Source organism: Eucalyptus grandis, chromosome 3, assembly GCF_016545825.1.
Source record: "Eucalyptus grandis isolate ANBG69807.140 chromosome 3, ASM1654582v1, whole genome shotgun sequence".
Lineage (NCBI taxonomy): Eukaryota > Viridiplantae > Streptophyta > Magnoliopsida > Myrtales > Myrtaceae > Eucalyptus > Eucalyptus grandis.
Window position 1 is genome coordinate 39,567,990 of NC_052614.1, and position 17,489 is coordinate 39,585,478.

The window sequence follows — 17,489 nt, forward strand, 5'->3', positions numbered from 1 at the left end:
CACCCAATTTGTGGTCGTCCAATAATAAAAAGGAAGAAATAAAAAAATTTAAAGTAAACTAATTTAAAAAAATCAAATTATTATTCACATTAGTGCTAATTATTTCACGTGGCATGGCCGACACCCACGATAACGATTTTTTGCAAAAATTGATTGGGATGGCTATATTAACAAAATGTTAAAATGTTGAAGATTAAATTAGTCAAATTAAAAAGTTTAAGATTAAATTAACATAAACATAATAAGTTTATAGAATATATACAGGTAGTTTTCTCTATCTAAGTGAGAGAAACCTCACTAGTGATTCACAATAGTAAATCTAAGTACAAGAGGTTTCTCTCACTTGGATGTGAAATGAAAAAGCCTTAAAGGCTTGAGATGAAGATTGTATTTTGGAAAGTGGGCTCTCAGTCAACCAACCTTTGTACTTAGATTCGATTTGTGGATTTTGGGCCAGTGGATTCGGGAAGTTCAGTAGGCGGGGTTCAAAACACTATAAATCGGCTAAACGTTTTTCTTTCCCTCATCTCTTTTATTGTACGCATGCCAATTGATTGTTGAATTGCTTACTTATTCTTTGTGCTTAATTGTTGAATAATTTGATTTATTTATAGTATTATCTTGGCATCAAACAATTGGTATCAGAGCAAGTGCTTAAAAAATGGATGGGTGTTTCGCTTGTGATTTATTGGATTTTTTGAGCTAAAGATCATGGCTTGAAATGTTGTTGGTACTGCATTAGGCAAAAGCCAATCGATTGTTAGACCTCCTTTGTTCTTGAGTGTAAACTTACAACTACTGAAAAGCGAGGGTGAGAACTCTTATTCGATCGCAAAATTACTGAACAAGTCCAATTCAATGCTAAAGCTGCGAACTTTGCTTTGTTGTGCTTTTGACGCTGATGAATATGCGAGGAGTAAGAAGTAACTTATAAAGGGACCGATAAAGTCAAGAAAGTCTAAGATAAGCATGCCCGCTCCCTCGTATGAACTTTTCATTATGAATGACGTTGAGTCTACTGTCAATTACCAATTCATAATGCAATTCATGGATTACAAGATAGACTCGAAAACTAAAACCAAGAGTGAAACCGAAAGACATGGCTGCAAAAACAAAGGAAGAAGACTCGAGATGAAAATTTGACCCGGTTTTGACATAGCTCGAGCGTGTCCGTGCTCCTTCTGCATTCCTTCTGTTCATAGGCCTTGAATCCCCTCCGACGGTTAGTAGACTTCTCCATGTGAACCTCCATCGTTCAACTGATCCCGTGTCTCCGTGATTTTTTCTACTTCCACGAGCTTCGATAGCTGCCCTGTTTCCGAGATTTTCCTCCTTCCTCATTAACCGCTCCATCGTACTCGAATCTGCTCTCGTGCAGCAACTGTTCCCGCTTTTGAATTCAATCGAACTCCTCTTGTTTTGCGCCTAGGTAGATAAAACAGCTTTTACAGGCTCTAGATCGAGGCCTGACTTCTCATTTTGAGATAAATCCATTCCTTTTGTCTTCGACCTAATACGTGAACAATTTCTCTCTTCAACTGACAATCATGCTGCAGAATTTTTCCATAAGAGAAAAGCACCTTCAATAGAATAGATGAAGACATCATTCCCTCAATTTGATATTACACAGTAACTGAAGCTGATGGTCACGTATGCAGCCAAAAAGGGGTGGCATCCAGCATAATTCTTCGAAAGCAGGCACTTTCTGAATCTTCTTGCGTGCAAAACTAACTCAAAGCAACACCTACACATCTCCAATCTCAAGACACAACACAATTAATTTGACTTTATTTCCTGGTTATGCTATCAATGGATATTGGAAATGCAAGCCTTCAAATTCTATCCATCTACGGCTGAATAACAGCAAAATGCTGTTTCCCAGGTACTAGCTTCCGTGTTTTGCATATAGCTCCTACATTCATACGGTTGAGACACTCATTAATGTAGAGATCAATGAATCAGCTCATGCCCCTGGAGATCACGAACTTATTAGCCTGTATTGATCTCCAGTGGGACTGATTAAACTGTAGGCCATTCATGCACTATACCATAGCCTCCAACCATTGCAACAAATGCATATGGGGTGATCTCCCCGCATGGCCCTGCAAAAGACGTAAAAATAACATGGGGCAAGACATGCGAATAACCAAAACCGTTTAGATGGGAAGGAAGCTAATCAAACCCTAGAAATTGGGCATAGATCTTGATTGGGGAAAAGATCCATTTTACACCTTACAGTTACAAGAAGCTGGAGAAAACCAGGTGAAGGTAGTAAAAGGATACTATTCATGTCAATTGAATAAGCAAATTATTTCCAGGCAACACGAAGGTAATTCCAATGTCAAGTTGGCTTACCTGAAGTCCTGGTGCAATAGCAACAGAGATCAACATAAAGTGAACCCTCAATAAGGGATACTGGCATAGGGCAGTAGAACAACGTGCATTCTCAAGGAACCAGAAACTACCTTGCATTTCAATGAGGCCGTCCTAGTGATCACAAAGCTAGGAAGCCCATCCCATCTTGCATTGCTATGAAGCCTTTAGATATAGTGGTAGTAGAATGAAAATAAACACATGTATCATTACCAAGGCAATAGAATACAACCCTTTGCCTTCAATTTTCTTTCCAGACCAAAGAACTTTAATCCCGATAACACTAGGTCTGCTGTCTTATTCTGCGTGTTTTCAACCAGCATGTCGTCATACTTAGAAAAGACTTTTCTAGCTTTCACATCTGATTCCTTCAAAAGCTTGCGTTCTTGCATACTTAAAAAGGACTTTTCTAGCTTCTTCTATTGTCCCGTGTTTACACAGTCCAGGGATGACAGCAGAGTGTGCAACATCACTCGGAGGGAAGCCCTCCTGCACCATCTCAGCTAGGACTTCAACGACTTTCTCAGATAGCCATGACTTAATTTCTGAAATTGCAATTTCCACCCTATATTTTGGAGTCCGTTTCAATGTACCCCTTCCCTTTGACTTTTGGCCAAATTCTCATCCGAATTTCAATCTCATATCTCCCATTGATGGTGTTTGCTGAGGGGGCAAATATCGTGTGGCTTCAAGACTGAATCGAATAGCCAGGTAATTTACTTATATTTGAGGAAACAGCAGCCCTCATAAGAGGTTTGTCTGAAAGCGTGGAATAATTTTGCGTTTCCAAGACCAACCCCCAAATTCGAAAACCCTAATTGAATTGGCGAGTACAATGCTTAGTAGGTTCAATAAGTGTAATCACCAAAGGTTGAAACTTTATACACAGAAAAGACTCAATTGGCAAAGAATTGGAAACCCACCGAAACTGCGTACATTGAAAAATCAATGTAGAGGGAGATTTTTCTCGAAGGTGATACAGCTGGATCCATTTCAAGGATCCTTCATGACGAGAGGGGTGCTCTACTAGATGATTTTGCTATGAAGGTTCTAGCTCTCTTTGGTCCAATATTATTATCTCTCCTTGGCCCACTATTACCGGCCCGCAAACAAAGTGGCTGATTAAGTTGCGAAGGCCCATTATTTGAACACTCTCTCTTCCTCTTGGGTGGCCTGTCAGCCCCAACTTTAATAGGACCTTTTATGTTTGGATGCCCATGGTCGAGCTCTTGTTTTAAAAACTCTTGAGTTTTAACAATATCAAAAAGTGTTTCGACCTCAACAGAAAAAGAATCTATCCTGCAAATTCGGCAAACTTACATTGTGCCCTAATCTTTTAAACATTCATCGTGATGCCCTTACCCAAAGGAACTAATTATAGTAAGAAGAAGAAAATGAAAAGAAAAAGGAAAAACCACAAAAAAACCTAAATTATGCCTATTATAATAATATTTACCCTAATTGTTTTTTTGCAACACAAAAACCACAAAATTGTACTCGAGCAATACATTTATCCTCCATTAGAATTTTGTTAAAAATTGCTGTTAAAATATGACGTGGCTCCAATGTGGCATGGTATTAAAAAAATTAAAGACAAAAAGAGAAAAAGAAATTTCGAAGTTCTTGTTTAGATCATCTTCAACCTCATGAACATTTGAATATAATGCTCCTCCTGCACTCGTCTGTCGCTACCCATTGCCCCAGGGACCTCTCGGCGACGTTCTTCAGCTCGTGCTCAAAACGCCCGCTAGTTCTGCCATGATGGTCGCGAGCTTTGAGCTCGGCCTAAGGGCCTATTGGGCCTTCATAATTGCCCTCTTTTCGGCGGAAAATGATTTGATGATTTTGTTCAACCCTTTTGCTTCTATTTCTTCTTGACAGTCAAATGGGGGACATTTGTGGCCACTCTTCGTTGGGTCAATCAGGTGTTCTACCAAAAACAAAATCTTCCAAGTGGTTTTGTCAATTTTATGATGGCAACTTTTTTACGCTCTCTCCACTACCGCCATCAGGAGATTTATGAGGGGGAATTTCAACGGTATCAGTCTCAAACGGTGGAAGCCACAACCAAATTTCACTGAAATCTCGGAGATGACAGGGATGGATAGAGGTCCCTTCTGCAAGACATAATCTCCAGCTGCTCTACTACAGAGGAACTGTCAATACAGACGAAAAGAACCATCAATATAACCGTAGCTACTGTTGTCGGTAGCAAACTGTCGGGCCAAGCATTAAGCTCTGATTGACTGTGGCGGCAGGGATCTTCCAAGTTACATTTGTTGCACCCTGATTCTATAAGGATAAGGACATAACATAACCGTTCTTTCTATAAAGAGCATAATCTTATCATAATCAAAACTCAACATAATATCAAAATATATATACATATATATTTTTGACAAAAAGTCATTTGGTTACAATATTAGAGTTTTCTATAATCCACCAACACAGTATATATACATATCCAACAAAATTAAGTTAGAAACTCATTAGCTACATACCGTCCTTACCAAAAAGTTCCCTAAACTAGACATCTGACATGTACTCGCCCCATGAAAAAGAGTACGCCTTTAGTTCCCAGAAAAATCAGCAAAGGCAAAGGGCTACTAAAAAAGTTTTTGTGATGACGGGAGAGGTGAAGGCAAGACATAGACCCCTCATTTGTTTGATGATTGATGTATGACTAAATTTCAAGTACGAAATTTTTGTAAAGATAAAGGAGGTTGTAACATAAGACCCATTTATTTTAGCCCACATATTTTATTATTCAAGCCCTTGGCCCAGCCATGTCTCCTATAAACCAAGCTCAGCCCATCTTCATGTGGTGTATGTCTACAAAATTCAACTCCTAACTTACTGTTCATAAATTGTTAGCATGCATAGCCAATTTCAAAATTTCGTTTCAGGAAAGTTGTAAGCTCAAATTAAGATCGGTGAAATGTTATAACTTCACAACACCCTAAATTGTCATAAACGTGTGTGCACAGCCTGAGAACTCCTCAATTGAACACAACAACTTAGAATTGGCATAAATATGAATTTTATGCTATAACTTCGACAATTCCTTCGATTAGATGAATAGAGGCTTTGAGTACTTACTTGGTATTGTAAAACGGTATTAAATTGGCTTGATGGGTCATCCGGATCATCAACATGCGAATCTCTCTCTCTCTCTCTTGGACAAGCTGCCTTCTTTGGTAATGTCATTGGTCTTCTTCCTCTTACAATCACGCACTAGGGGTGTGCAAAAGAACCGAGACCCGCTCGGACCGCCTAGAACCAGACCGGAACCGCCCGAAACCGGTGGTTCTTGAGAGAACTGGTCCGGTTCCCAGTTTCATGGGCGGATCCGTCCACCTGCCCACCTGCACTGCCCGGGCGATTATATTAAAATAATATATTAATTGTTAATATTAAAAAATTGAAATTACTAATTAATAAACCCAAATCAAATAAGTAAAAAAATTAATTCAAGATCGCTTCTTTATCATCATTCCATAATGAAATGCCTGGAAAAATGCCAAAACAATTTGGCCTTAATTAAACTAAAAGACAATGAGGAAGAAATATCTCGTCATGTAGCTTCTGTAATATACCTTATACAAACTTGCCAAAACAAAGCAAAAAAGTTTGACTGAGAAATTTTGATGTAGGACAACGAGTCCACAACAAGGAATAAATCTTTAGGCTTCATCACAAACAAAGGTTCCTAAGCAGGGTTTTAAAGCATCACACCTAAGAGAAAAAAATGCCTAGGACGCAGAATTTGCCTGCAAAATTTTATTCCAACCCATGATAGCCATGATAGAAAAGAATTTTAACTAAAATTGCTATCATTTTCTCACGATTATCGTAAGTGCCTGCCATGATATCATTCTGCAACCTCTCCAGTTGTTGTTATGGAAGTCACGTAGTCGTTCTATATTGAAAACCAAAATTGTTTCGCATAAAAATCGGTTCTATGGATCCATCCGGAAACCGGACCGGATCAGAGGTCTAGTTCCCGAGTGAACCAATGCAACTAACGGGTGGATCCTAGTTCCATTTTTTTGAAAACCGGTCCTTAGTGGGCGGTTCCTGATTTTAGGTCGAACCGCCCGCCTCCATGCACACCCCTATCACGCCGATCTGTTGAAGAGAAAAATAAAGATGGACGGTGCTTGGTTTATAGGAGACATGGGCTGGGTTGAGGGCTTGGGTCTTTAAACATGTGGGCTGAATTAATGGGCCCCATATTATAAGATTTGACCTCGAGGCTTGCAGCCGCCATGGCTAGATTCAGTAGGTGGTCAAGTAAGGGTGAACAAATGCCGCCACAGGTCTACGTGGCAGTGGGCAGCGATGGCGAGTACTAAGGAAGCTTTAGCCGAGCAATCGAGGTTGAAGAGATGAATAGTACTTCGAAATTTCCGTTTACTTTCTTAGCTAATTTAAAAAAAAAAAAAAAACCAAAACTAGTACGATCGTACTACACTTACCCCCAAATAATGTACACTGCCATGTTATTAAGCCTTGGACTGCCATGTTATTAAGCCTTGGAACAAGATCCTGTGAGCTAAGCTCTAATCTAAACATGCAATTATCTCTAATTTAAATGATGCAAACTTGCTAACTAGTATAACAAAACATGAATCAAATGGAAGCTGTGACATACAACTCTAAACTAAATGCAACCCTCATTTTCTCTTATCATTTTTTTATTTATCAGTTTCTTAATTATTTTTTATTCATGGTAAAAATGATTTAAAGCCTAATTATGTTAATTGCATATCAGAAAGTCGTAATCTAGATGCTATGCTTATAATCAATTTAAATGCAATGCAATCATGTGAATATGGCTTAAAATTAATAAAAACACGTGATGAGGAGGAACCATCAAGATCCCCTAAGGTGACTGTGGGACACCACCCGAAGTTTTTCAACTGCTCCCCATCAAGCCTGAATCAACAACGACTCAGCAATCAAAACTAGTCAATCATGGTTAGGCAATCAAACCCGAACCAAACGGGGTCTAGCATTTGGTAAGTTGGCTCCCAAGCATTCATTAATCAAATTTTTAATTGCCAAGTCCAAGGTCATCAAACTCCAACGTCTCTAGTTTTATGTCCAGAAGAAATTTGACAAAAAAAGAAATAGCTACAGGACATCGATCAAAGTGATAATGTTTTTTTTTTTTTTTTTTCAATAAGGGGTCGAATCGTGACATTATAAACGAATTTGATTTCTTAGACAATTTTCTTAAAAATTGCTTGTTTAAATTTATCGGCGAAATTTATGTGTCAACATGGCCTTTTTATAACATTCAAAGGGCATCATTACATTGGCCGCAACTTCCATCCTTTTCATTTTATAAAAAGAAGAAAAATATGTTACCATAGTCTTCAATGATTGAGCTATCGGTATGGTGTTGGGGACCAATTTCATAACGTTCATTCTCAATTGATTATTAATTTTAGCGTGCGGATCATTCCTTCTTCTTTTTTGGCATTTTTTATTACAAGAAACATGTGACAAAAAAACAAATCTCACATCATAATTCCAAAACGTCCAATGATTTGGCTTTTAGACCGATGATGGTCCCATTTCTCCTCTCATTGTCTGATGGCATTTTCGTATCAGCCTAAAAGGATATAAATATCTTATGATTTATTTTTATCAACCAATGAAGATCTCCTTTTTTTTCCTTTTCGGGGGAAACTTATGTCAACTTACAAATAAAAGGTTGAAGGATTAACGAAAAAAAGAAAAGAAAAGAAAAATACTTGGCCTTTTTATTTGGCCTTTTATTAGGGCTAATTCCATTAAAAACTCCTAACTTTAGATCATATTCTAATTCTGCCCCATTTCTTTTAATCTCATAAAAAATAAATTTGTTTACTTCATATCTAAATCTGTCCTCCGTTATATTTCCATTTAATTTTATCATTAGAATCTAATGTGTACATGGAAAATCAGATGATGCAAAGTGCAGTCGAGGAAAAGTCAAGACGTAATCGAGGAAAAGTCAAGGATCGTGTCTGTCAAAAGTTGCTTTTGCAAATCGGCCCTTTTTTAATCCTAGCTTTATTCTTTTTCCTTATGTTACTTTCCTTTTCTTCAATTTCGCGATGGTGGCTTGCCATATAGTGGTCGGTGGAACGTAGAAATTTTCAGGGTTTTTAATTGAATATTAGAAAAGCTCTGGCCAGTTTAACGCGGTCTAGGTTCTCAAGATCCTTTTCGTTTTAAGAATGCATTTGTCTAACAAAAAATTCAATTTAAAAATATTTTCTGAAGAATAATCAATTGTATTGCTTACAAAAATAAACAAAAGAAAACTATTTTCATTCACGAAAGTAATTAGTCATAAATTGTTATAAAAAATGAAAATGTTTTCTGTTGTTTTTTTAAAACAAAATAACTAATCATTTTTGAAAAATATTTTCCAAATCTTGCACTCTGAATTGCATCAAAATAATTGATTGAAAGAAGAGTAAGTGGTCACCAATTAGCTCTAATTATGTTTGGTATGATTTGATGCCCTACTTCTTAATAGGAGGAGCATGATTTTAAGGTAGAATCTAGAACCGAAGAACCAAATCTATGGGAACTTGTTTAGTTCTAGGTTCCAAGGTATGTATGGTAAGTTGCAGGGTTCTAAGTAGGTGGAATCTAAAACCTTAAATAAGATTTTGTATTTTTCTTGGTCCATATCTTCGCACGATCCGGCGATATTTCATGGCTTCCGATAATGAGCATATAATTTGGAACTACTAATCCGAACTTCTATTTTATAACTAAGACTTTTACTTTATTAATGTTTCATATTTTATGTGTGTTTAAATATAAACTGTGATTAGTGGATTATAGCATCACTGAATGTGATGGATTCATTGATGGATTCATTGCAACTATTCAATTAATAATACGTGCGGAATCTAGGTAAAACCTAAACTAATCTTGGAACTTGCGATAGGATAGGTTTTAAGTTCTAGGATATGTAGGGTAAATTTTAGATTCCAAAAAATAAGAATTTGTTCCAACAAATAGATTCCAAGTTCCAAGTGAAACTTGTATGAAATTTGGAAACGCTCACCCCTACTACTTAAGTGTAAATGTAAGAATAAGGATGCTAGTTTTTGCATAAAAAGAAAAGAAAGATTAAGCCATTAGTCCAATGGTTGATTGTGCTAATGGAAGAGTTACTACTCCATGATAGCTTTTCAATACCACAACTAATTACAGCAAAATAGGCTTTTTAAGGAAATATTACTTATTAAATTTATTGTACGAATGTCAATTTAGTTCTAAACTTTTCAATTTTACCAATTTAACCTTAAAATTTTTGTGCGAAATTATAATATAATTCTTTTGGGTCAATTTTCGACGGAAAGAGCTAAAGTGGTGATCCAATCATCATCGGCCATCCTACATAACTCATTGCTATTGAATTGATATCTATACAATAGATTTAAAACTAATTGGACAATTTTCCTGGCTTTTAAAGGCATATACATTGGCAACTCTTTGTAATGCTCCTAAATTTTTTTTGAAACAATTTTTTTTTTTTGACAATAGTGCTCCCTATTTTAAAAATATTATAGCTACATATTAGCGTCAAGTTAATATCTCCTACTAATAATGGTGTAGCGCAACAAAATACAGTGTCTTTGATAATAACTTTTAGGAACAGATATTTTGTCTCTATCTTATTATTTTGAATCACTTACTATCTATTCCATAATATTTCAATTGTAACAAAAGTAATTGCAACTGTTGGGGATCTTTCGTGACATTTGTCCCTATCTCATAAATATGAGGCAAACATAACTTTTTTCTAAATTAATTTAGTTGAAACAAAAGCAATAGCCCCGATAATGGATGTCTTAAGGCATCTTCCTACTTAATTAGGTTTTGAGATGAATATATATTCGTCAGTAGAGGCTAATAACAACAAAAGCAATTGTCTTTGTTGTGATGATTACGGCCCGACCAAGAAATGACATGCACCAGGCCAACCAAGGGCGTAGGCCAAGAGATGACAATGGCTCGAGCAAGGAAAAACTTACCCATTAAACTTATCGTACGCTAATTCAGTTTTAAATATTTTAATTTTATAAATTTAACTTTAGATTTTCAAGTAAAATTTCAATGTAGTTATTTGCCAATTTTCACTATAAATCGTTTATGACAATGAGTCATGTAGGTGTTGACCTTGAGATCAAAGACGAAAATGAGCAAAAAGACGAGAGAAGCAGTGGGTGAGGTCTACTTCATACATGCACTTGCTTGCAAATCCGGTTTGTCATTGTGCCGCCCTTCACCTCAACCACCCTCCACGCCATGGCTTGCAGACCAAGGCTGAAGGTGAGGGACGGACGCAGGGACAGGATGTGCAAAAAGTTGGATGAGGCGGGGACGGTCACGGCGGCTGCGGCTACAGCGGAGGGGCTGGGCCGAGTAGTGGAGAGAGACAGAGGATCCTTCCTAGTTATTTAATGCAACACGTCACATTCCACAATCCCTACCCCCAGACTTTCCTCCATGGCATGATTGAAACATGCATGTTCATGTGTCCACCTAATTGCTAGGGGGAAAGATTGTTCCATCATTCTCCTTCTCAACTAAGGTCAAAGAATTTCATGGTTTCTTCCCGGCCATGCAAGGACAAAGTTTTGGCGGTACTCTTTGGATGCCGTTGCTCAATTATTTGGAAGGCGAGAATCGTATCAGCTAAAGTACAAAGAAGGGAACGTCCTACAGTGTACCCAGCCATGCGTTGTCCTGGTCCATCGATTGATTGAACGGTGCTTGTGGCCTTGGCCATGGTCCTCGTCCTGGTGTTGTGTGCATTGAACCGTACTTTTCTGCTAGTTGAATTAATATATACCAGCCGTTATTTCGACCAAAAAAAAAAAATATGAATATTCGTTAATAAAATCCTTCCCCTTCCGAAAATCCCTCCCTCAAGAAAACCCTTCTTCTCTTTTGTTTTTTGTTTTTTTGTATTTATTTTATTTTCTAGCACTTTTGAGATTTGCTTTATTTGGAAGATTTCTATATTTCTCTCATATTTGATTGTAATAAATGAGTGAAATTTTCTTTTGACAATGGCAAAGGGTATTCTTCTATTATTTTCTTGGCCAAATCCCCAAAAGTTTAGGATGCATTTGGTAATGTTTATGTTTAAAAAATTGTTCTAAAAAACAGAAATAGAAAAAAGTGTTTATGTTCCGGGGAACAATTTTTTAACAAAAAAACGCGTTTGGTAAACTTGTTTCGGGAATAAAAATAAACGAAACACGTTTGGTAAATTTGTATAATTTTTTTATTTTATTTTTCTATTTTCTTTATTATTTTTCTATTTTCTATTTTCTTCTTTTGCCGGTTGCCGACCTCGGCCATGGCCCAGGTGGCCAAGGCCAGGGCCGGTGGCCTCGCCCGACCATGGCGAGGCTCGCCGTAGCCGGGCGAGGCTCGGCCTCACCTTGGGCCAGGCGAGCTCGGCCTCGTCGGATCTGGCGAGATCGTGCTCGCCCGGTCCGGCGCAAGGTCGGCCTCGCCTTGCCTAGCTACGGCGGTGAGCCTCGCCGTGGTGGGCGAGGCCGCCTCGTCGGCCGTCGTGGCCATGGTGAGGCCCGACCAAAAAAAAAAAGAAGAAGAAAATAAAAAAGTGTTTTTAAATTTTGTTTGAAACAGAAACAACTTTTTTTTTCTTGTTTTTTGTTCTAGATGTATTTTTGGGAACAAAAAAATAATTTTGGAACAAAAACGCACCCAAACGTTTGTTCCTTTTTTGTTCTTAGGAACATAAAAACATAAAAGTTGTTTAAAAACAAAAAAAGAAAGCGAAAACAAACGCCCCCTTAATCTTTCGCACCTTGAAAAATAATAATACAATCTTTCAAATGTCTTAAAGAAAAGCCCAACTTTTTCCATCTGGGATCTTGCAAACATTATAAAAGAGTTAAAAAGGCAAGTCTTTTCACCAGTGGAATACAAATGATATCCATTATAGTTTCCGTTCGTCCTCATCGTCAAATTGCAAGTCTTTAAAAGCCATGGCTGAGGGCCGCGACTGGCCAAAAAGAAGAAAAAAGAAAAAAAATATTTAAAATTTTTAAAAAAATTAAAAGAAACAAAAAAGAACACAAGGGTGCGCGTGGCAATGACCATTCGTTGAAAAATAGTTTACGGAATAGAAATAGATTTTTCTATTTCTATTTCTAGAAAATTTCTAGCGAAAATAAGCTGTTTGATAACGACGCAAAATTTCTACTCTAAAAATAAAAATTCGTTTAATAACGATCAAAATTTCTTCCCTTCGGACGGCATTGGTGACGGCTGATGACCTTTAATATAAAAAATAAAAATAAAAATAATTTAGTAACAAAAAAAATAAAGAATAAAATAAAATAAATCATAAAAAATAAAATAAAAATATCATTTTATTTAAAAAATATCCTTAAAAATAAATTTATTTTATTTGGCAAAACACTCAAGGCAAATAAAAATAATTTATTTTTATTTATCATAAATAAATTATTTTTAATAAATTTATTTTTAATAAACTAAAAATAAAATGATAAATAAAAATAATTTATTTATTTTTAATAATTTTTTAATAATTTTTTAAATAATTTTTTTATTTTTAAACGAATAAAATGAATATATTTATTTTTATTTTTAATAAAATGAGGAGAGGCGGAGGAGGAGGAGGAGGTGGGGATGTAGAGGAGATGAGGGAGGACTCACTGAAATTAGGATTTAGTGGGAGAAATTATTTCTGTTTTCTTTTCCAAATCAATTTACGGAATATAAATCTATTACAAAAATAGAAAAACTGAGTAGGTTTATCAAACGAATTTTTATTCTAAAAGCAGTGCGGAATAGAAAAATTATTTTTGGAACAAAATTTTGGTTATCATGCACCCAAAATTTACCAAATATGTTTTTTGTTCATTTTTATTCCCGAACAAGTTTATTAAACTCGTTTTTATTCAAAATTGTTATAGGAACGTAAACATTTTTTTTCATTTACATTATTTGGAACAATTTTTAAATAGAAATGTTACCAAACGCTCTAAATTAATCGGCATATAAATACCTAACCAGTAACCACCCTCTTTTTATAATTTTTTTTTTTAAAAAAGCCATTTTTCAGGGGCTGAGCTTAAAAGAGCAAGAGGGGAAAATTATTAATTAAAATGCAGTAATTAATGACCTAAAAGAGAGAGAGAGAGAGAGAGAGAGAGAGAGAGAGGGAAAATTATTAATTAAAATGCAGTAATTAATGACCTAAAAGATAGAGAGAGAGAGAGAGAGAAGGAACAATAATAATCAAGGAAGAAAGCAGAGGGTAATTAAATGAGATCTGTCCTCAGGACGTTTCGGACAAACCAAGAAGGACCGGAACATCCCTGCACGCGGCCCATCGTAACCAACCCCTGCTCCTCCTCGATGCACGAGAGCGTCGGATTGGGGGGGCCTCTTCAACCCCTTGCAATTAGACACCTGTGACCCCCAAAAGAATCGAAAAATTAGAAAGGAAATTAAGGTAATAAATTACCGGATTAAATCCCAGGTCCAAAAGGGCCTTTCTGAGAAAACGGGCAGCAATATCGCATTAGACCCGTATGATATTCCCATATACATAGCCCCCGGCCGTTCCCGATTCCATGGTCCCTTCTCAAACACCTTGATCCATCACACCCTATCTCTCTCTGTCTCTCTCTCTCTTTCACTACACCATCGCGCAGAGTCCTTCACAGCAAGAGGACCAGCAGCAGCGGCAGCAGCAGCAAGTTGCACAGAGCCTCCTTCCATAATAGAGTAACGGGGATAAAGTTCAACCCCAAGCCCAATACCAACCGGGCCCCAAGTCTCTCTCCCTCTCTGTCTCGCTCTAAAATCCCAAGACTCCAAAATCCCTCTTTTCCTTTGCATGTTTTGTTCACCAGCTGTTTCCCCTTGCGTACTTAAAAGGAAAAATTATATTAGCCAGAGAGCCAATCTCTCTCTCTCTCTCTAACTTTCTTGAGGCTTTTTGGTTTTGCTTTATTCTCTCTTTCTCTCCGCAAACTCCCCCGTTTCTACCCGCCCCTCCTTGAAACATCAGAACCCACAAAGCCCATCAGCCCCTCCTCTATAAATAATCCAAGACCCATTTGTAGCCCTTCCTCACAAGAAAACTCACTTCCCCAGAAAACCCAAATCCCCATTTCTCCCTCACCCTCCACCATCCTGTTCTGCTGCTTCATCGTCTCCTTCTTCTACGCCCAGAGATCTCCAGAAAAATCTCAACTTTGCCTCACGGGAGGCGCACAGATCGCGCAGAAGGGCGGAAATGAAGGAGTTCTGGACATCTCTGGCCTCCCTCCTGGGCGTCCTGGCCTTCTGCCAGAGCCTCCTGCAGATGGTGTTCCCGCCCGAGCTCCGGTTCGCCTCCCTCAAGTTCCTGAACCGGTTGTTCAACTGCTTCTCCTTCTACTGCTACTGCGACATCACTGAGATCGACCGCGTCAACACCAACGAGCTCTACAATGCCGTCCAGCTCTACCTTAGCTCCTTCGTCTCCCCCTCCGCCAGCCACCTCTTCCTCACCCGCACCATCAACTCCAGCGCCACCACCTCCGGCCTCTCCAACGACAACTACATCAACGACGTCTTCAACGGCGTTGCTGTCCAGTGGGAGCACGTGGTGACGCAACGCCAGTCCCAGACCTACTCGTGGCCGCCCCTCCCTGACGAGAAGCGTGGCTTCATGCTCCGGATCCGGAAGCGCGACAAGGACATCATCCTCGACTTCTACCTGAATTACATCATGGAAAAGGCCAACGACATCCGCCGCAAGAACCAAGAACGCCTCCTTTATACTAATTCGCGCGGCGGGTCGCTCGATTCCCGTCGCCACCCGTGGGAATCTGTGCCGTTCAAACACCCGAGCACCTTCGACACGTTGGCCATGGACCCGGAGAGGAAGAGTAACATCGAGGAGGACCTCCGCGACTTCGCGGCCGGGCAGGCGTTCTACCAGCGGACAGGCCGGGCCTGGAAGCGGGGCTACCTGCTCTACGGCCCGCCTGGGACGGGGAAATCGAGCATGATCGCCGCCATGGCCAATTTCCTTGGCTATGACATCTGCGACCTCGAGCTGACCGAGGTGCACTCCAATTCCGAGCTCCGGAAGCTCCTCATGAAGACCAGCTCCAAGTCCATCATCGTCATTGAGGACATCGACTGCTCAGTAAATCTGTCGAACAGGGCTAAGGCAACCCACGCCGGCGCGCCACGGAGCTACTACGACTCCGGCGCGCCCGACGCGGCCCGCGGCGGCGAGGATGGGAACAACAACAACACGATCACCCTCTCGGGGCTGCTCAACTTCACCGACGGCCTGTGGTCGTGCTGCGGGAGCGAGAGGATCTTCGTGTTCACCACCAACCACATCGAGAGCTCGACCCGGCATTGCTCCGGAGCGGCCGGATGGACATGCACATCTACATGAGCTACTGCTCGTACCCGGCCCTCAAGATCCTGCTCCGGAACTACCTGGGCAGCGAGGCCGAGGAACTCGGCGAGGCGGCGGCGAGCGAGCTCCGGGAGGCGGCCGAGAAGGCCAAGATGACGCCGGCGGACATAAGCGAGGTCCTGATCAAGAACCGGAGGAACAAGGAGAGAGCGGTGGGGGAGCTGCTGGAGGTGTTGAGGGCGAGGGCGGAGAGGAACGAGAAGTGCGGAGGGTTGAGGGAGGAGTGCGAGCTGAACGGGGTGGTGGAGGAGATGGAGGAAGAGGAGCAGGAGAAGAGGGCGCTGGAGAGCCCGAAGGAAGGGAGCGACTGCGATGACGATTCTTGCAAGAAAGTGGAGGATGATGATGAAGAGAAGGAGAAAGCCAAATGAGAGGAAAAAATCCATTCGCCCCTTTTTCGTTTTTCCTTTTCACTTCCATTTCTTTTCTCTCCTTTTTTGCACCTTTTTTCTCTCTTCTTTTGGCTTAGAAAATGGGGAAAAAAAGCAATTCGATGATTTCGCTTCGTCATTTGTGAGGGCAAGTTGGTAAGTTTCGATTTTTAAAGAGCTCTCGACTTCGTGTCTTATTATGGAATTAAAAGCTCGCATGACTCAGCAAATATTATAATAAAAATTAGAAAATAAAAAGCTCTTACGACATATTGAGTTTATCCACTTTCGAGGTTATTGCGTTGTGTTGCTTTGTTCTTTTGGAGATGGCTAACCGGCCACATCCATGTTTGGTGTTTAGGCAACGTGCACCATGTTAGTTTGGGGTCGAAAATCTTAAATGAGGGGAAAGTAAATCTCTTAGTTATTTTCTGCTTTTCTTTTGGAAATTTAATTGCTCCATTCTTCCAAATGAAACTCCCATTTTACTTGCTTTCAAAAAAAAAAAAATTGGTAAGAAGGGGGCAAAAAAAAAAAAAAATTCATTTCACGTCCGACCATGGAAAGTACAAGTAATAGTGACTCATCGCGTTGTCCAAATGCTTCACATGCGACATCTCCCCTTTTTTTGGATTATGTATGGGTGTGGGCAATTAATTTCAGGTCCCACGATTGTTCTTGAGATGGTCTAAAGTGATTCTCCAAACATGGTCAGTAGTTTATCCCTTATGAAGTGAATAAGGATTTTAGAAATGCTAAATGTAAAATTGTTCACCGGCTCATTTAAGTATCAAATTGGAGAAAAATAATCACTTATAGCCCAAATGATAATTTATTATATTTCTCTATTTCTCTTATCATAGTAGTTTAGAATAAAAATCCATTTAATAATGAAATTTAATTTTCTATTTTGAAATAGATTTCTACTCTATAAAAGTGATAAATAAAAACTCTTCTTATTATTGACTCTTGTCATCGCTCGTCACCCACTCGCCGCCTATGGGACACCGGCCATCGATCACCAAACACCGGTGGCGGTCACCGAGACGCTCGTGCTTGCCGTCGGCTGCCGACCGCCGAATAACCAATCGTCACTCGCCTACCGGCGATCTTTGGCCACCACCCGCTTCCCACAAGTCGCCAGATGCTACCTACCCACCTCTCGCCACTGATTGCTCATCGCTAGATCTCCCACCATAACTCGAGAGGGAGAAATTTTATATCATTTATCATTT

At 39.4% G+C, this 17,489-nt stretch overlaps 1 protein-coding gene across 1 annotated transcript; it reads left to right on the plus strand.

Annotated features, from left to right (window-relative positions):
* Window positions 1–14,390: 14,390 nt before the first annotated feature.
* On the plus strand, window positions 14,391–16,524 carry LOC104437381 (AAA-ATPase At5g57480). Its single transcript, XM_010050321.3, is given in 2 exon segments — window positions 14,391–15,803; window positions 15,806–16,524. Coding segments are annotated over 2 exon segments (1,554 nt in total). The 5' UTR covers window positions 14,391–14,698; the 3' UTR covers window positions 16,255–16,524.
* Window positions 16,525–17,489: the final 965 nt, after the last annotated feature.